At 46.6% G+C, this 20340-nt stretch overlaps 1 protein-coding gene across 1 annotated transcript; it reads left to right on the top strand.

The window, feature by feature from the left end:
- The first annotated feature begins 8658 nt into the window (after positions 1-8658).
- Positions 8659-20137, top strand: LOC8043789 (elongation of very long chain fatty acids protein 7). The gene is made up of 3 exons (XM_042286173.1): positions 8659-8867; positions 18138-18465; positions 19193-20137. The coding sequence occupies exons 1-3, from the start codon at positions 8854-8856 to the stop codon at positions 19706-19708; spliced, it is 858 nt and encodes a 285-aa protein (XP_042142107.1). The 5' UTR covers positions 8659-8853; the 3' UTR covers positions 19709-20137.
- The last annotated feature ends 203 nt before the right edge of the window (positions 20138-20340 follow it).

Below are 20340 nucleotides of genomic sequence, written 5' to 3'. Positions count from 1 at the left end.
GATAGCACATGACAAATTTACACTGCACGTACGCTACGAGTACATTTTGTTGAGCCATTCGCTGAAGAGTCAATAAGCGTTTCTCAATTCCGCTATGTCGCAAAAGTGAGCAGTTGTGGTAATTAAGAATTCGATTATCCAGCGGCCAATCGAGAGTCCCAAGACACCCATACTTCGTGAACGGCCTACCGATTTAACAGCTGCTGTTACTGACATCTGCCTGAAAACAAGGAAGAAAAAAACTATCGGCACGTATTTCTGTTCGTGTTCTATCTCGAGCGATTATCTTCTATACATATTAATGGCAAGAAAAAGTCTAATAGATACATCGAGCCTGGGTTGCTATGTTTCCGGCTTTCCAGCTTGGACACGTGCAAAGCATATTTAACAATGATGTGTGCATACCTCCAGTGTGTATGGGACGTCACAGCTTGGAGGTTACATTCTCAACAAAAAGCAGTCTCGCCCGTTGATTGGCGAACAAGAAACGGCTGGTTTCGATCCTCGAGGATTCATCAACACAAACAGACAGACAAACAAACAAACAAACAAACAAAACAAACAAAACAAAAACGAACAAATGTACAGGCAGACACTGACAAGCATACACAGACAGATAGGCAGACATAAACAGAGAAACACTGACAGACACAGACATACACAAACACACACGCGCCTACACACACGCATGCGTACACGAAAAAAGAACTGTCTGAAACACTTTCTCGAACCAATATATATATTTATTTCTTGTAAATACTTTGTATAGATCTTTTTCTTATTTTTTTCCTCGAGGTCCTGTAGAGGAAACGCAGCCACGTACTACAAGCTCAATAGAAGTTTCAAGCCGTGGTTACACTGATCATGCATCGTATGGGGAACAAAAATATCTGCAGAATCACATGTTGGTATTTTTACACTTCGGCTAGGTGGCGCCAGCTACCGTTCGTTACAAAGGGTATATAGCCATTAACATCCATCCATCTATCCATCCATCGACTGTCCCGTCATATTGGTAATACAAAAACTGTCTGCGGACACCCCCTACCACACGTACGTATAAAGCACACATGCTTGGAACGTGCTTGAGGCGTGACCGCAGGCAATTTCGTTATCACGTTTGCAGACCGCGTCTTTTGTATATGATGTACAAGCAGTGCGACTTCGGCTTTGGGGTGTACTACAATAAGGGAGCTCGCCGATGATATCACTTCGGATCTGTAAATATGGACTTTTAGTAGATCGTACGCTAGAGCTAGAGCTTTACTAGCGCGGAGCTCGTGCAGTCCATCACTCCGGCACTAGCCCGCTGGGCGACGCCATTTTGCGACTCGAGCGACCCCTATCAGCCATAAATTTCTGCCACCTGCCTGAGCTGTGGAAACCCGGTCAACGCGACTCCCCACCTGCAATATTTTCTAAATTGTTTTTACTTTATTTGCCTGTTCAGGATACCTACCCCCTTTTTTTTTTCTTCCACTGTGAGGACCAGGGAATACCAGGGCTCGTAGCGTGCTCGGCCCTCGCAGAAGACGAACGAAGAAAGCGAACGTCAAGCAGCCCGCGACGCGGACCGTTCGACGTCCTTCGAGGATTATTTCCGTTGAGATAATCTTCGAAAATCTTCACGATTATGTTCACGGTCTTCGCGGAAAATAGCTGACAGGGTCGAGTCCGGAGCTTGCTTTGGTGCTGTTCAAACAAACAAGAAAAAAAAAAAGTTCTCCATTAAAACGTGCCTCAAAACAAGCCGGATTCCGTCCGATCGTCGTGAATTGACTATCGTCGACACTGTATAATGATTAATGAATATGCTGTAACGTTTGAGACCTTTCTTTTTAAATCCTGTTCGGATAACCGGCACCGTGGGGTTCATACAATATATGTTGTTCGATTGATGAGAGTCGTTGAATTTCATGCTGTGAGTAGGGAATACCCATGCAGTTCGGCTATCCTATATGTGGTCAAATATTTTCGACAACGGCGACCTTTGCAGATTGGCACGGCTGAGTGCTTAGTGCCGTAAAACAATCAACATAAAATAAAACAAACAATCCAGATGCATTTGTTCTGTAGCACACGGACTCACCAGAATAGCTTTCATTTGTTTTGTTTTTGTTTTCAAAAATAGTACAATGCTTTCTTAAAGACCTCGATAAATTATTTTCGCCACTGAACAAAAAATAATAAATAAAGCGAGGCACTTTAACCGCCACCGGCGTCCGAAAATGCGTCTACGCAGGCTGCTAAGGCCCACTGACGAGAAAACCCATAGCCCAGGGCAGTCGGGCAACACTGACGTACACTCTCAAAACCAGAAACTCACGCTGTAAATCGCTTCGTACGAGATTGCCGCTGGAAAGGTCTTATACTAAAACTCTCTAATAGAGTTTTAGTAGATTACGCGCTGTGGAGAAGTGGGCCTAGCGGGCAAGTGCTCCATTGATGCTTGGAAGTGACGGCTCGAGCTCCCGCTAGCGAAGTGAAGTACGATCTACCAAACGTCTCTGATAACTAAGGAGACCCTCCAAAAAACACCTGCAGCCAGGCGTTTCCCCAGGGCTTGAAATTCGGGGGGTCGTCGTCTAAATCTTTAGGGGGATGGGATTAGGGTGAGGGGGGGGGGGGGGCATTGAGAATAGAGGAGTCGTTGTACACTCCCCCGCCCCCTAGGAGGTGTGCAGGGAAATTACTGTTTGCAGCTTTCTTAAACTGAGAAGAAGTTCTCTTTACTAACTGGATCTGGAAACTGTAGCTCACATAAACGAGGCTGATATCAAAACCGATAAACGTGAATACCAAGAATTTCCGGGGTATTACCAAATCACAGAAGGACAACGAGGAAACGGTAATTTTCAAACAAAACCGCAACGTTCAACCAAAAAACAAACAAAAACAAACAGATTGCCTAAGCGAATTTGAAACAATTGAACCCCAAAATTTGTATATTACAGCTTCCCAGTAACAGTAGAGATTTTGAATGGTGTCAAAACAATACGGGACCAGTTTTGGTCCTCTGTACGCTCGTAAACCCAACACTGTTTTTCAGTTGAAATGCTGCTGTTTAAAAAATTTCAGCGATACAGCAATACATGGTATTTCCCCTTAAATATAGCATATAAGCTTCCCCGCTAAGTTCAGCAGTTCGTGCTTTTCCATAAAGAACAAAACACCCAAAATACGAGCACCAGCCCAATACCAGATCCTGCGGGAAAGAAAAGCACTGTCCGCTGTTTTGCAGGCGCCGTCAAACAAGTCGGTATCAGGGAGGTTAAGAATAGCGTAGGAGACGAAGCTGCGTCTTCGCTACTACGAGCCATATCAGCTAACCCAGCTGCGCTGTGCACAAATCACGTGACTATATCGAATATATTTCCCGAGCGATGCTGTGGCCTTTCGAAAGGTCACGTGGCAGTTAAACGGCTTTGGATTGGCTTAAACGTCTTCTAGCGTTCTCTGTGGACCCTGAAGGAAACATTCTCGGCGTAGAGATGGCGGCCGTTTGCTAAAGATAACGCGCGCATGAGCAGCGAAGAATGGTTCCCCAAGAAGGATGAGACGCACATCCTTGAGGTCGTGCAGTATACGATATGAACACGGTGCACTTGGACATCGCTCCTCGAGGACTGCAGGGGATTGTCGGGGCAAATTTTTGCTGCGCAATATTACGTCCCCCTGGAACCGTTTATTTGAGACTGGCGCCAAACCCGAGATACTCAAAAGGTTCCGGTTATCTGAGGAATGCCATCGAAGAGTGATAAAAAATATAAACAAGAACGGACACAACAATTGAGTTAGGAGAACGGAAACGACAAAGACTGTGTACCTGCCTCGTCCTGAATACAGAATTCCTAGTAGCTCTGGAAACTTTCCCATCTGTGCTGCATAATAACTCCTATTGCCCTTACCTATTTAGGACGATGCGGAAATCTTGTTTAGATTGTTCTGTCATACGCTATGGTTATCAATCAACCTATACATATTTTGTACTGTATCAAGAGTACATTATTGAAGAAGAGGAGCGTTGCGGGGGAGGGGGGGGGGGGGGTAATGATTCTGCATACGTGGAGAGTACGCATGCATATTGCTTTGATTGGCACTCAAGGGGAGTGAGTTTGCGGGGTCCCAGCTTTGAGTGCATTGCCTCATTAACTCTGAAACACATGTGCAAAGGCCAATCAAAAATGGCGCATACTTCAGAATACATTAGAAAATCGTTACAAACCACTTTCAGAAAACGAGGGCTTGTACTTTACGTAAACTATGTTTGCGCTAAAATCATATTTGAGATTTCAGTACCAGAAATACCTACTCATAGTCTTATTCTTTTGCCATGCTTAAACTTTCATACTATATTCGTTTTTTTTTTTCAATGCATAGCATTTATAGGATTAGCTCCGCTGTTGTATTCTAGCCTTGAATGCAGCCTCAGCAGAGCGTGAAGTCGACAATTTCACAATCCGCGTGCAATCGGCGACTGCCCTAGAGCGGGGAATTTTTGTCTGTAGCAGAGCGGATTACACGTACACTATGTAGGCTTTTGTTTGCGAACTTTATGCACCACTAAAGCGGCGAAGGAGCGGAAATGGCGTGCACAGCAAGGTGAACAGGTGGAAGCAAGGGACGCGGCTGCGAAACAAGAGCGCCGGTCTCAGCGGTGACAATTAAGCCAGTTGCCATTACACAGACAGCGGCCGCCCCAGTTATACCGCCAGTTCATTGACAGTCAGTTAGGCGCTGGTATGTAGCGTGTGCGACACACTGTACTTTTGGGCGGTCCTGAACAAAGGCGTTTTGAATGCTTCGAATTGAAAACGTATTTGAGAAATGCCAGAGATAGCCAACTCTTTTCCCCACACGTGCTTCAGGCTGTTATCTTCAGGTATAGAATTTTTTTTCTTAAAATCACTCTTACCCATTGACTGACGAAGAAGAGACGGCTGTTCTAGAGCCCCGAGCGACTTACAGCGCGCACCAACATGCAAAACGCAGGGTATGAGCGGTCTGGACCTCTTCATTGAACTCAATCGGGACCATGCATGAGTCGCACATGCCTGTCTTGACGTGTGGTTTGCGAAACATGTATACCGACAGGCTGTGTTCGGAGGAAAACTTCTTATTAGACAAGATGCCCCGCTATACTTCTTTGCGAGAGGCCCACGACCGGCGCAATCGCACCCCATCCACAACCCTAATTAAAGACGCCTCAAACAACAGCTCTCATATGATGGTTGAAAGACTCACATACAAACGTCAAAAGTTGTGAATGTGATCCTGTAGCAGCATGATTATGGAAAGGTGCAAGCGAGCTGGACAAGAATGACGAAAATAATTCCCGGAGAAGGGGAGCAAGAGGGACAAAGGACAAACCCAAACCTCCAAAATAGAGATTTGCGTTTGTACTTGGTAACTCTTGTTTCCCTTCTCGAGAGAATATTTTCGTCAAGATTCTTTTTTTTTTTTTTTTTTTTATTTGCTATAGGAAAAATGTGAGGATCATCAATTATTTTCGTGCAGTAACACTTCACATTACTAATCTGTTTTCTAGATCGCTTGAAGGCACGTTAGATGAACGACGGACGGAGTTCACTGATTATGGAAAAAATGAATTTTGTTTACGCGTCGTTTTCCTCGAGGATATCGGACCACCTGCAGAAAAAAGTCCCACTGGCTCTGGCAGGTGTTCCGTCTGCTGAGATGTCTACAGGTTAATTCATTACTGAATACTATTAATGCGACTTCAATCCACTTGGATCGCATGCCCATGTCCAAGACTCGGTTATCTTTCAATATTTTAGCTCTACGCGGGGAACTCCGGCGACAAGTTCTTTCATCCTGTTCACCTGGTCGAATATACACATTCTTCAGCGTGTTTGTACAGTTTTTACGACCTTCGGCCTGCTTTTCTCAGGGTGAACTGTCACCAACACGCTTTGCTTTTAGTAATAATTTTGATTAATCTGTCAAATTTCCATCTTTTGGCGTTGTTCAATCTTAGAAAAACAGTGTGCCTCAACTAAAAGATAAAAATATAAAGAAACGTAGATGCTGTTTTTTTTTATACATAATTTTATGGTCAGGTACAGTGTAGAAAAAAATGAGGGCCTTCATATGTTCACATGGTGGCGCTTCTGATGGCGCTGCTCACGCTCAGAAGCGTAATTCGCCTCACGCAAATTTGATTTCTGCGCACTCGAAGCGCCCACACCTGGTGTGGGCGAATGACCGCTTGTTTGCAAGCGGCATATGGGTGTGGGACCGGACATTTTGTTGAAGGCCGTTTCGTCGAACGCCGTTTTATTGAATACCGTTTCATCGAACGCCGTTTCATCGAACGGCGTTTCATCGAACGGCGTTTCATTGAACGCCGTTTCGTCAAACGCTGTTTCATTGAACGCCCGTCAAACGCCGTTTCATCGAATTGTCTGCTCGAATTAAAAATATAATGCAGAACCGGAATTTACCAGTTTAAAAATGGCTGGCTCCACCTGGCAGCAAACTGGGTTCGAGGATTTTGGGGATGAGTCAATGCGCGCATCGGAAGGGGACTAAAGAAACGCTTTTTTGAAAGAGCTTGAGGAGCAAAGGTTAGGCCTTAATAGGCATTCATGGGGCATTGGGGAAGCCCAATCTAGTTCAGTGCAGTTCAGTAATGCCAGCGGGGTCTAGCCTCCTTGGCCGAAGGAGTGCTTGCGATCGCTTGAAAACGTGCTCGCGCACTTTCATACCAGAGCCTTCAAAAACAGCAAATTAAAAAAAAGGAAAAAAAAAAAGTCATGGGACAGTTTGAGAAAGTCGCCAGTTCAGGAGGCTCTGGGATGTCAGTAAGCCGTACGGGCACTCCCAAGACCGAAAGAGAAAGATCCTGCTGGCTAAATCCAGCTGCAGTGATCTAGATTTGGACTCCCTCAAACTCTTCGCCCCCAAGTTTGTTCTATGACGCGGCTTCACCTTCGGAATCCTCGAACTTCGTTTTTTTTTTTTTTTTTGCCAGGTGTCGCCATTTATTTCAAAAACGACGGATTACCTATATTCATTGTGCTAGCGCGTCTCAGCTCGGAGCGTGAAGCGAAAGCTTCCGCTGCAGAACCTCATCGGCTCGAACTCCACCCCCTGTCCGTTCCAATCTGGATAAGTTTCGTACCGGCACGCGTTCGTGTAATCGCTACTGTTTGGTGCACGTTAAAAACCTCAAGTTACCGGTTGTACTGCACTGGCTAAATTTCTCATCTACAGCTAAGAGACCAGTCACCAGATGAGGCGCGCTAGCATCATGGCCGTCTAAACATACAAGCAGCACAGGTTTTTGTTATTTTGAGTGCCCGAATACAGCAACTATGGAAGTGCGTTTCATAGTGCTTTCCGTACGATTATTACAAACGCTTGGCAGGCACAGCAACTAAGCCGCAACTTCAACTGCGTAACGATGACCACGCGTGACGATTCTACCCTCCTGGTTGCAAAGTGTACTGCTGTTCTGGTTTCTACTTTACCGCCTACATCCTTTTCGGTTCCCGAACGTGTGGCTTAAATCGTTACTTATGTTCTGCGTCGTTTTCTGCTTGGAAAGTCGACAACCCTTTGTCTGGTTTCCAAGTTGACATAGGTTTCGATTCCAAAGCTTACGAGATAACGTTTTGAAGACTTCCTTGTTGTCTGCAGTTTCAGGCTTTCCACCAAGAATGGCTACAAGCTCACCCGCCCAACTCGTTTTTCATCAGGGCAGTTTATTGGTGCGAAGGCGACAACCTAGACCTGTTGCTGTCCTATGTCAAAGCTGCGCGCTCTCACCCGAAGGCACTGCGCCTCTACTTTCAAGTCACAAAAAAAATAAATGTGCAATGGAACGTAAGAGTTGTCATTATTTGTGTCATTACTTGGCAAAATACCTGCGTGCGGGGAGGCACCTGCCGTACTATAACAAAAGGGAATGAAAAATTCGACGAATCGGCCGTCAACAGTTCGCGTAAACTGCGTTCGATGAAGCGTACACTTTTTCGATGAAACGGTGTTCGACGAAATGTCCGGGAAACGTCTTCCGCAAGCCTGAACCGCCGGGTTGTTGCGCGAACAATTTCCGCGGGCGTTACCGGCTACGACCGTTAACACGATCATAATGGCATAAATGGGCAATATCTTTTCCTCTATGTTGAACTCATCTCGTTAGTATCTCGCACAGCTTTCCGGGTACGCAAAGTTCGCTGGCATCATAAGCCATCGGCCCTACACCCTGGAACTTTACCTTGGTTCGCCCCTCGGAATGCGTTCCTCCACTTCAAGGCGAGTGTGTGTTTGACCACAAACTTTCGTCTTTGAGCAGAATACGGGCAAGGTGAGGGGAACGGTAGCCGCAGCTGCCGGTATAGAGTTTTTTTTTTATCTAAAAAAATAAATAAAAATAATCGCCGACCTCGCTCTTTGGGAGAGAAACCGGACGTCTGAAGGTCAGCTTCTTCTTCTGCCCCATAGAAAAAAAGGGGACCTTGGCTTTCTTTCCTTTTTTTTTTTTCTTTTCTATCTGGCCGGCTTCATTCTCTCCGCGCAGTCGGCTCATCTTCTTGCAAGGTTCGGCCAGCTTGGTCTCTGACGCTCGTGACGTTCGGCGCCAAACCTGTTACGTATGTGTTGTCGTCAGCAGTCCATCCCTGGAGCGCATTTTTATGCGGGAGCACCGCACTCCGGGACTTCAAAAGAGAATCCGAGGCGTTCGATCCGGGCTGCGTTCGGCCTGCCTACCGGAATACTCAACTTGACACGACAAGGAGGACTTTTTCGATTAGTGACAGCTCGAGTGGGCGCAGTTTGGTTGCAACGCACGGGAGGGATTCGGTCACCTTTGCTCGTTTTTTCTCCATGTCTCTACACACGTGAGTATTGTATTTCTCATTACTTGCGTTCTGAGATACCGTATACTGCATGCAAGCTTTGACCTAATTAAGATTAGGTACTACAACAAACGATGAGCATGCTTCCGTGGCCACCCGGATTAGATCTCTTCGGTCATGTAGCTCAAGCGGCAGCTTCAGCTGCACGCCGAGCGAAGACTGTTTTCACTAATTGCCTCTCTTAATGATGATCATTTGATGTCAAATTAGAGCCAAAGATTCAATGGAAAACCATTTTTCCGGGATGGATAATGGACATTTTTCGGAAATATGGTTTCCAGAGTAAATCAGTTTGGTATTTTCCTTATGGCTCTTTGTGTCAACTTCAGGGCGAAACATAATCCACAATGAGGAGAAAAGTGATTTTTTGGGGGAGTCGTATCTAGGTCACGGCGCCTCTATAAGCCAACAGAATCTAGGTGACGTTTTCGAGATCGGGGAAGCTTGCGCACGCGTTGTTTTCCTTTGAACCCAATCGCGCAGAAAGATTGCACCACTGATTTGAAAAAAAAAAAGGCGCATTCGTTTCTTACTTTAAATGAGCATAGCGATAATTTCAAGTGGCTTCGAATTATTATACATGAAAAACGCGTGGCGATTTGAATATTCAAAGGTGCATTGGAATGACACGTTGGTTTCATGCTGCATCTCCTTCGGTACTCTGAGTTGCTCCATAGCCGGTGACGCGTCGGGCTACGGTCACTGCCAGGATAAGAACGGCAGGGCGTCTCTTTCGGGTGCCGGGCACCCATGCACGCGCTCGCTGCCTTTCGTCATGCATCGACTGCGCGTGCACGCACCCTCAAAGCTCACGAGATGTCACAGTGCCAGAGAATCTAGGAAACTCCGGCTGGAGTTGGGACAACTGAAAGACCTCCCTGTCGTTTTTACCCTATCAGTGAGTATAACTAACAAGTACCACAAGACCCCCCCCCCCCCCCCCCCCCCCCCCTCCCCACCGTGCGATCGAAGAGTGCCTGTCAATTCTCGCCTTCCAAAAAAGCGTGGGAAAGCAAGGGGCATCGGCGGTTATTCGCGGACCTTTCTGCTCCACGGACACAGGAACTGGCCTACTTTCGTTCCTGCTTCGCCGGTCGTCCCAAAATAAACGCGCTTCGCCGCTTCGATGCAAGATGGAGTAGCAACTCGGGTTGTCCCATCTGACACTTGCCAGCTGTCAGTCTTGACGGTCACGAGCGACGCGGTCACCGAGTGTTCCGTGTTTTTTGAGTCTTGTGTCGCGTCCACCTCTGGCTTCTTTGCAAGCCGAGTGTTTCAAGCCCTCAGGTACCGAACTCCTTCGCTCGCGTTGCCCGGAACAGACTAGAGGAAGTGGCAGATATTGTTTTTGTGTTGTCCTCCTCTCCTTTCAGTCTGAAGCGTTTCTACTTCCTCCCCGAACGGCGCTGTCTCTTCCTAGTTCAGGGCCCTGTTATGACGTTTCTTCTGCAATCTTCGCTGGAAGGGAACAGCGTTAGAGAGAAAGGGAACTGGTGGCGACTCGGAGAAAAGAAAGTTGGTCAGAATGGTCTCGGATCTAGCATTTGCAGTCTCTCTGCGAGAAGTTCGCTCTTGGCGGTGTTCTTTCGCAAGAATCGGGCTTTGGTCCCGGGTTTCCCCAGTGCTCTTTGTGGCCCTGCTGATTTTCTTCTGGATCAGAGAGGAAACGTCCGGTAGTCTGCCTGCAAGGTACTGTGAGAGTTCTATTTTTGTTCCGGCCGCCAGTTAGGCGTAGCTTGTTCTCCTACACGATACGTTGGTTCCACGGAAACTGTTATTGTTTAGCACACGCGGCGTATGTGTTTCAAAGTTTATGGGTGAAAGATGTACGTGATGGTTCATGACTAATGTTTGAATTCATACAGATGTGCGCAGTGTTACAGTCCTTACTTCTTGAACTCCTGGTGCCCTGACTATATATGGAAGTAGAGTCATGCGGGTATGCTTAAATATTCACACTTTCTTATTGATTTCACATATCAGTGTCAAAAGGACCAATCTTGTTTTTTCCAATAAATGATTTTGTCGGAATCTTCGATTGATAATCACGCAAGAAAGGTGTTTGTCTGGGTTTTAAATAGACGTTAAATCTCGCCCCAATTGACACTTTTCAAAAGGACGCGCCATCAAGCACCTGCTGCGCCAATTTTCCGAGTCCGCGAAGGCTGCGTCGGCGTTCGGCGAGAGTTTGGATCCAATCACGCGCTTCGTTTCCAATGGATGGATGGAGCATTATATCGGGCGGCTGCTTGCGCCACCTAGCCTAGTTGCACGTCATTCAGTTCTCCATAGATAATTTCCACCAGTTTTTCAATCTCCACTTTGTCATTAAAATGCACTTAACATCCATTCTTCCATTCTTGTCTGCAAACCCCAGCGCTCCGGCCAAATTTGGGAGCGCTTGGGGGGGGGGGGGGGGGGGTGCAAGCCCTGTGTACATGTAAGAAATGGCAACCACCAATGCTGCTTGACGGAGCTTTGACAAGGTTCTAGTCAGCCATCAAGAACGTTAACGATGTCAAAACCAGCCTATTGACTTCATGAAATGAGTAGGTTTGGGATGTTAGACAGCAGAACAAGACAAAGCAGCCTTACGGATGGGACGCGAGAAAGGTCGTCCACTAACCCTGACTGGTCGCCCTCTCCAGCGGGACACTTGACTCCATAGGATGCTGGAAGGATGGCCCGGGGAAGAAAAGAAAAATGACAGTCGATGTAGATGTCTCGTAGTGTCTTTCCGAGTAAGGCTACACGAGACAGCTAGCTACGACAAGCGCTTTTGATTGTATTTTGTATTTCCGAGCGCGAACACTCAACCTTGACACTCTTTGTTGATAATGCGCCCTTCAAGGCGCATAACGCCTTCGCTAAGTGCGGGTGAGAAATATCCAAGAGGGTGACAAAATTTCCTCCTCGTTTGCGCGCAACAAAAAAATGTTTGCAACGCGAAGAAAGGAGAAGCAGCCGTTTGCAATTCTTTTCTCTTCATAACGTTGTCCGGCTAAGTGACAAGGTTTACATAAGATGCACGCTCATGGTTCGCAGAGTTTTACCGGAAGCGCCTACCGAAAGAAATTGCTCGTCATCACGATTGGTTTACTACTTGCCAAGTTGATCTTAGATTGCATTCTTTGCGCTTTCCTTTGTTTCATTAACTTTTTTTTCTTTGTTCTCTCGTCATGGGATGGTATGTCAGATATTTGGCCAAGATTCCGTCCCATGACGCTCGCAAGTGCGCAGATTTTGCCCATGAAGGCAGCTATTATCTCCTGTAGAGACCATACATTTTGCGGCGATTGTCTGCGGCCCGAGGGCGACCCTATTTTGACATTCACAACAGGAAGCGCCTGCGTTCCTCTCGGGCCAAATTATCCTTCGGCCTCCTGAGACAATGAGATTTAAGACGAAGAAAGCCCGTGTCTTGTTTGTTAAAGAGAGTCCTTTTGCACGTCGAGGGTAGGACTTGAATGCGGATGAAAGAGACGATGCTGGAGCAACTTTATTGTTCGTAAAAGGATGTCGGAAGCCCAATCCAATTTTTTTTCTTCAGAAATATGGGTTTGAGAGTATGTGGATTACGCGCCCTCACTCTCTTTCTGCTGTCCGAGCAGAAAGGGAAGCTAGTTTTTTTTTTTTTGTATCGACTTGGGGGCTCAAGATATTCTACAATGGGGACAAAAGCGATGTTTGAGAGATCCCAGTGTCTCCGTGAGTCAACAGGATGTGTCCGACGTCGAACGAATCGGAGAAAACTTGCAAGCGGGTTATTTTTTGCCACTTTATTTTGAACCCAGTCAGACACCCAGATGGCAGCACCTACTTAGATTATGGCGAATTGATGAGCGATTAGGATAATGGATTAAGTTCGTTCCACGCCACTCTAGGACAACGCCACCATAAAAAAAGAAGAAGAAAGCGAGGCATCTCGTTTTTGAGCAAAAATCAGTAGTTTTAGAAATAACAGGCGCCACCTAGCGGAAAACGGGGTTTGAAGATTACCAGGATGAAACAGTGCGCGAATTAGGAAGGAGGGGTAAGAAGAGTCTTAGAACGAACTCTGAGGGCAAAAGGCGCCATAGTGCGCACAACGCAGACGTTGCGGGAGCCCAATCTAGGTCATTTGTGGTCAGTGGAGCCAGCAAGAGCTAGCTTCCTTGGTCGAGAGAGTGCCCGTGCTCGCTAGAGCACGTACTCACACTATTTTCTTTTTATACCAGAACCTCCTCTACCGGCGGTTTCGAAAATGGTTCATTGCGCCGTGCAAAAAGGGGTATGCGTTCGTCATAAATCTGGCTTGAAGTCAACGTCTTCGGATCGGAAACTTTTGTTGAATCGATGGACAGTTTTATAAAGTCGCCGGTTCAAGAGGTTCTGATATGAAAATACGTGAACAATGCGCGGATTAGGAAGGAGCGTTCCAGAGCGAACTTGAGGGCGAAAAGATAAGCCACAGAAGGAACAAGAGAGACTCTGGGGGAGCCCAGCCGGATCTTGCTTTCGTCGTGGAGGGAGTGCCCGTGCTCGCTTGACCACGTGTTCACATATTCTCCTGCCCCAACCTCCTCAACCGGCGACTTTCTGAAATCGTCCATTCGTCTGTGAAAGGGCGAATGTGTTTATAAAATGTCGGTCAGTGTTTCTTCGTTTTCTCCCTTCTAGACTAGAGTGCCTTCATGTTTGCTTTGCGGGACATGAAGGCACCCTATTCTGGACTTGCATCCCTTGCCGATAGGCGGAAATTTTCATTCAAAAAGTAGTATGCTTTTACAAAATCAATCATTAAAAAAAGTCACATGTTTTATTGCGATTGCTATTTTATTCTCTGCCTTGCGGCATTACATTTCCAATCGTAAACATAGGAGCCACGTAAGCGCAGGTGTCATTACATTGAATGAATGCGCGAGGCCAATGTGTCTAAGAAAACAATTTGAAAGCAAAGTTCGCCAGCGGTCGGTGTTTGTTGCTTACACACGACACCCTTATTCGTAAACTCCCTCGGGTCATTTCGTTAAATTCGAAAGTCTTCCTAGACGTAGCAATCTCCACATACATGATCAAAAAAAAAAAAAAAACACACACACTCCGGACGGTATTTGCTTCTGTAATCGCGGAAGGCGTACGTTCTAATCTAAAGATTAGAACTGATCCGTTTGCCAGATTGGGTGTAGATCCAAATGATACAGGAAAAAAAGAAAAAAAAAAACGGCGTTGAGTCATCGGATTATAATCCAGAGTCCACGTTCGAGGCCCACGCCGCCGGACCACCGGACGAAAGCGCCTATCTCGACGTAGATGCGATTCGTATCGACGCTCTGTGGCCTCCTTCGAGCCCCCCGTGACACACAATTGGACGGAGAGCCCGCGCGTGGAAAGGATGGAGCCGTGCAAACGGTCGTCTGGCCCGGCCCAGCCGACTTTTCGACGCAGTCTTTTTTTTCCTCCTGCACGCACACGAGACGTTCTTTCTGCGCGCTCGGATTAAATGTGCCGGATTCGACGGGCCGCCGCCGCCGCTCCAACGCAACTCTGAGACCGGCCGCCAGGTACCGTTCTACTTCGCGCGCTTCTTCGGGAGGGTTGCTTGTTAGCCGCTAACCCTAAGCCCCGGTCAGATTGCTAATACGTCGTATATAAAAAAAAAAAAAATTCCTCGGGTACTGTCTAGGGAGTGTTCTTTTTTCCCTCGTGTCCTGACAGGTTGGTCGCACAAAAACTGTCTTTGGGTATGTTAGACGCATGGATGAAGTCAACGTGTTTCGAACGTGCTTGAGACTTGTTCGCAGATATAATTTTGTCTTCATGTATGTGTTTTTTGTGTGTCGTGCAAAACATCCGTGCCGTGAATTTTAAACGCTGTCTGGAGTTTTTGACAAAGCGAGCATTGATCAACGATTCTTCGCTGACGAAACGCGGGATCAATCATTCTAATAGGACGAAACTAGTGATCGACGATTTTATACAACGAAGCTCTTATATAACGAAATTCGTGATAAACGACTTTAGAATAGCGAATCTCGTGATCAACGAATTTTATATAACGAAACTCGTAATTAACGATGCTCATATGAATAATCTCGTGATCACCGATTTTTTTACAAGAAATCTCGTGATCGACTTTTATTTTATAACGAAATTCCTATTAAGATGAATCACTGGCGTGTTCCAGTGACATTTACGATAAGGAAAGAGGGACATTGAAGACAAACAGACAAGACAGGCTTTCGTTTGCCAACATTTCGAAAGGTGACGCATGCAGTTAGCAACTGTAGCGCCAGTGCCAGGTGTAACACCTGGAACTGTAGATCGATTTCGTAATTACAATGTCTGCGGAATTTTTGTTGTTTTGTAGCCGTGTCAAGTATGCTACTTGTAGCTAAAGACGCGTCGTTATCGGGGTGCCGTCGCCCGACGCAAACGTGTCGTCAGAACGAGACGTCCATCATCGCGGCGGGTTTTGTAAGTCAAATGTCCCTGACGCAGAATTCAGGACTCCTCGGTTTCCTCAATGCCAAGGTGTATATATGCATGTAGCACGGAGCCGACAGTCGGGGAAGTCTGTCGCAGCCGCTCATAGTCTAGTCGCTGCGATAGACGTCAAGCACTGCGATGGTTTGCGACGTCACCGATTTCTGCCTTGTCATTCGGACGATTGACTTTAATATTAGGTCTGAACTTTTGATCTCGCTGCTTTTACGAGGTTTTTACCTGGTTGAAGTGCCGAAATGACTTTGTGTACGAGCCCGACCTCCCTGGAAGCTATGATAACTTAGAACTAGCTTATGCTGGAAATTAGCTTTAAGAACGACGAACCAAGAAGCTATAGGATAACATCTTTCTCGGGTCAGTCAGGCTTTCTAAATCAAAGACAGATTACAATGAAAAAGAAGAGGTACTGTCATTTAATACGTCTCGACGAGTATAAAACTTGTAAAATAAAAAGCTAGGCAAAGTAAAAAAAAAAAACGAAATAAAAGGTGCAACAAGATATCATGACGGTACCGTGAGTCAAACTGAGCATACACCCTTGACACCGCCGGATGTTTTGCAGCAAATGAGATATTGTCATGCGTAGCTGGAACGTCGAATAGGAAGTCAGGCGAATCCCCAAGACCACCGCGGAGACGTAAAAAACAAACAAAAAACACGCACACAATAAAAATCGCAAAGCGCCACACATACGGCAGAGTGCGTTGAACCCGGACTTGACTCGCGTAAGGGGGCGCGCGTGCGTGTATGTGTGTCTCCGTAACGTCAAAGTAAGATGTAGGTTATATGAAGGACTCTAGAGTTGGCCAGCGAGCGCGCAGACTTTGTGTTTGAAGACGGCGTCAAAACAAGCGATCATGGCGGCAAACGTTTTCCGTCTCCCGTTTGCCAAGGGAGGCCCTCACTGTCTCCCCCCGCGCGAACAAAGAATGTTTTTCTTTTTCTTTCGTCGTGGTCTGACTGATTGTGTGGCTCGTCCTCCTTGCATCGGAATCGCAAATCCGGAAAACCTGCAACCACTTTTGCCGCCCCCGCATGATTTCCTTCTGGAATGTCGCGGATGGTTTATGCCTCCGCCAGATTGCATCGTGAGGACGATCGTTTGAGGCAAGCGAAGAACCGGCTCTCTTCCGTCGAGCTGTGTTGCGGGTGGGTCATTTCGATCTTCGAATGTAGGTTGCGTCAATGTAACCGTTGTTTTTGTGGCAAGCGATACGGTAGGTGCCTGTGTGCGTACACTCGAGTAATGGTCTCTCATGTGAAGATGTGAAGGCTTTGGGTCCAGCAGCGTCGCGGATCGTGGTATTACGTTACCATGAATCAGTATTCACACATCGTGTGTACATGTACCTGATGCAAAAAAAGGGCCCCAGCCGATAACTTTATTGTCGGCATGCCCTCGCGGTTCCTCTGACGTTGGCAGCGCGATAGTCGATGCAACCGAGATGTAGCGGTTCTAACAGAACGAAACAGGAAAGTCGCTACGAAGAGTAGACAATGTTTCTAAAACTCGAATGTGCCTTTTATCCACGCGTCATGTTGACTCGTACACTTCTCATGATCTTCATAAATCACGCCACGGTTTCATCGGAAACGTCATAAACGGATGCGGCTTCAAAGAGTCCACACGGTTGAGTCTTTTGGGGAGTTTTAGAAGGTCGCTTCGGTACCTCCGATAACAATACCCCATAACGATACCACGCATGCGCAAAGATGTCGGCGGAGTATCGAGTATATCGTTACTGAGGTATCGGAGCGATCTACTAAAACGTTTCAGCGTTATTTGTGCTTAAAATGCGTGTATTTTCATTTCTGAGACAAGAAATACGGACGCGTCCACGTCCCACCTCAGGTGTAGTCTCCCACCCCCAAAGCAAACAAAAAAATTAATTGATTTATAAGCGAGGTGTAGTTAAACACTGTGGGTAAATTCCACCATCAGCAATGTTGACAAAAAAAAAAAAAAAAAGGTCGGCTGAAAAAAAGTCCGAGGAGTTTGACGGGATGAAGCCCAACCCCTTCATTTTGGCATGTTGTCTAATTCAGAAGCTCTCGTCTTCATTGGTTTACTATTTTCTTAAAACAACTTCTGGGAGGAGAAACTTTAACCAACCAAAGTAGAAACGGCGAGGAAAATAAGACAGAAACCAACGTCAGAAACGATGATTGCTTCAATCCTCTCCACTCGGTGGCAGGTGTTTTAAGAAAAAAAAGAGAAACTTACACCAGCTCGTCTGCGCCTCCCCTCTTTTACCTTTATTGCCTTAAGCCGCAATTATATTGCTAGTGCATCATACAAAAGACAATTTGCAGAGATTGCCTGAAGCGTGCTTCGTTCTTGGACAACGGTCCCGCCACATTGGTATTTATGCGGAGTTCAAGTTCGCCTGCTTCTTGCGCAGGAGTTGGGGTGATGTCAGAACGCCGAGCTGTGATTGGTTTTGAATGAGGATAGCGGGAAGACCTCAAGGCAGCTTGCTTTGAGGTCTACCCACTATCCTTCAATCAGAGCCAATCAGAACTCAGCGTCTTTATGACGTCACCGCAACTCCTGCGCAAGAAGCAGACGACTTTCTCTCCGCTACATGTTCGAAGCATGCACATGCATGAAGCAAACGTGCTTCATGTCATCATCATGTCTGCAGCGAACTCCGACCTCGGCTTTATGTGCACTCCTAATTCCTGTTCACTGCATGTGGGGTTTATGACCGGGCGGGGCGTGATTTCTTTCTCCCAATGACCAAACGTCCCTTCTTGTGCTCGCAGGATGACTGTGGCGGAATCTCGCAACTGGCTTCTGCCAGACCGAGATCCCCGGGTGGAAGGATGGGTGTTCATCGGAAGTCCCGTGGCCGTGGTGACGGTGCTATCGTGCTACGCCTACTTTGTCAAGATTTGGGGTCCCCGGATGATGAAGAACGCCAAGCCGTTCGACCTCCGGCACGTAATCTTGTGCTACAACGCCGCCATGGTGTTGGCTAACCTGGCCATCGCGACGCGCGTGGGCTACTACGCCTTCGTCACGGGACACTACCACATCTTCCTGCAGGGTCCCGACCTGTCCACGAGACCCACCACCATGCTCCTGCTTCAGGTGACTTTCTTAACCTTGATTACGAGGCTCGTTCGATGTAGTGACGTATTCGGTCCTTAAATGACCCAAGCACTGCTCCTGCTCAATTTCTATTCAGAATTATTGGGAAACCCCTTAAAAAAAGAAGAAGAAGAAAAGAAAAGAAAAGCCTAGAGGCATTCTTTTTGGTGGCATTCATTGGTATAGATAAGTAAATGTGTTACTTCTAAGTAAGGCAGTCATGTCAAGTAATAGTATGCTTTCAGGTACCTTCCCGTTTACGCGTTTAATGGCCGAAAAGCCGAAAGGCGTAGGTAATTTTTAATCTGCGTTTAGAAACATTTTGAAGCAGCCTGGGTCTAAGGAAATATGAAAGTTGACACCAAAAGAAGAGAAGTGTTTAGACATACCAAACTCTATCAAAAAAAAAAAAAAAAAGAGAAAGGAAGCCTGACGTGGTGAAAACTTGGTTTTGTTCTACTTAACAATATTCTTACCTCGTCGGACACGACAATGTACATTTATTTTGACTGTGTCCGTACGCCATGACTATGTCGAAGATGGTTTGGAAGTCGGAAAGCAGACCTGAACGCATCCTTGAAATGTATACATGTGGAGGGCATATCATATGCTAGATTTCTTAATTCTCACCAAAAGGGTCGAAACTCAAACTGCGGAAAGTTTGATCGGTCAAAACATTAAAGATTTGCCACTAATGACGGTGCGTTTTTTGTCCTTCTATTTCCAGGTCTCCTGGTGGTACCTTATGCTCCGCCTTTCGGAGTGCATTGAGACCGTCTTCTTTGTGCTTCGCAAGAAGTTCAACCAAGTCAGCGGTCTGCACGTCTTCCACCACGTGTCCGTGGCTTTCTGCACATACTTCTACATCACGTACGGAGGATTCTCGATCGCCTGCTTCGAGACAGTCTTCAACTCCACCGTCCACGTCATGATGTACGCCTACTACTTCCTGGCTGCCCTGGGACCGGGCATCCAGAAGCACCTCTGGTGGAAGAAATACCTCACCAGGTTCCAGCTGGTGCAGTTCATTGTGATGATCGTGAGGAACTGCTGTCTGGTGTACACGCTCGGCATGCCCTACTCCTCGCTGCCCCTGTTTATGCTGTCCCAGTGCGTCATCTTCTTCGTGCAGTTCCTCAGCTTCTACATCAGGTCCTACAAGTCCAACATGGTTAGGGTTATCAAATGTGACGGTTCTTCGCCGGACGCCCACTGGAAGGATGAGCAGGTCAAGGCCAACTGAGAGTGTGCGCCAAGGATTCGAAAGAACGTAATTGAGGTTGTTAGTGCTGTTGATGCGTGGACCGAGGATTGTCTCCGAAAAGTTGGACGCATCTGCTCGTCGAGGTTGGACGTTGGATGTGCAACTTTGATTAACTTATTTATCGAAATGGACAAAACAAAGTTGGCGCGGACAGATTTGCTTCCATGGTACAGTTGTGCCTGATGCAGTCTGTCAGCGGTTCAGCGCGCGTCTGTACAGCTTGTAATATACTGGTTGCGTGTTTATAGTTTATTTTTGATATTGTGCATCATTTATTACCAAGGACTTTTTTAAATGATACGTGTTGTATTGTAACATCTATTTTTTATGGCTCAAATCGGTTTGCGTAAGCGCGCCGGAGCAAATTCTGTACATAGCCAAATAAAAAGTGTCCTCCTTAATTTCTGACAAACGTGCCTGTGCCAGTGATTTTAGTGTGCTTAGTTCTATAGGTTTACATTTGTGGACGGTGGCACAGCTCACCCAGCACCACCTATACTTTTGTGGTATCAAGAACAGAGGAAGTTTGTTCTTGATACCACAAAAGTATAGGTGGTGTATAGTTCACGAGGTAGTTCTCGTGAGAACTACCTCGTGACCGAAGTAGTTCT

This window comes from Ixodes scapularis, unplaced genomic scaffold (assembly GCF_016920785.2).
Source record: "Ixodes scapularis isolate PalLabHiFi unplaced genomic scaffold, ASM1692078v2 PGA_scaffold7__128_contigs__length_106722199, whole genome shotgun sequence".
NCBI lineage: Eukaryota > Metazoa > Arthropoda > Arachnida > Ixodida > Ixodidae > Ixodes > Ixodes scapularis.
Note: the sequence above shows the minus strand (reverse complement) of the source record. Positions and strands in the feature narration are given on the sequence as shown.

Coding starts and splice junctions, on each gene's coding strand:
- LOC8043789 (XM_042286173.1), top strand. Junction 18,466..19,192: donor CCACCATGCTCCTGCTTCAG/GTGACTTTCTTA, acceptor TTCTATTTCCAG/GTCTCCTGGTGGTACCTTAT.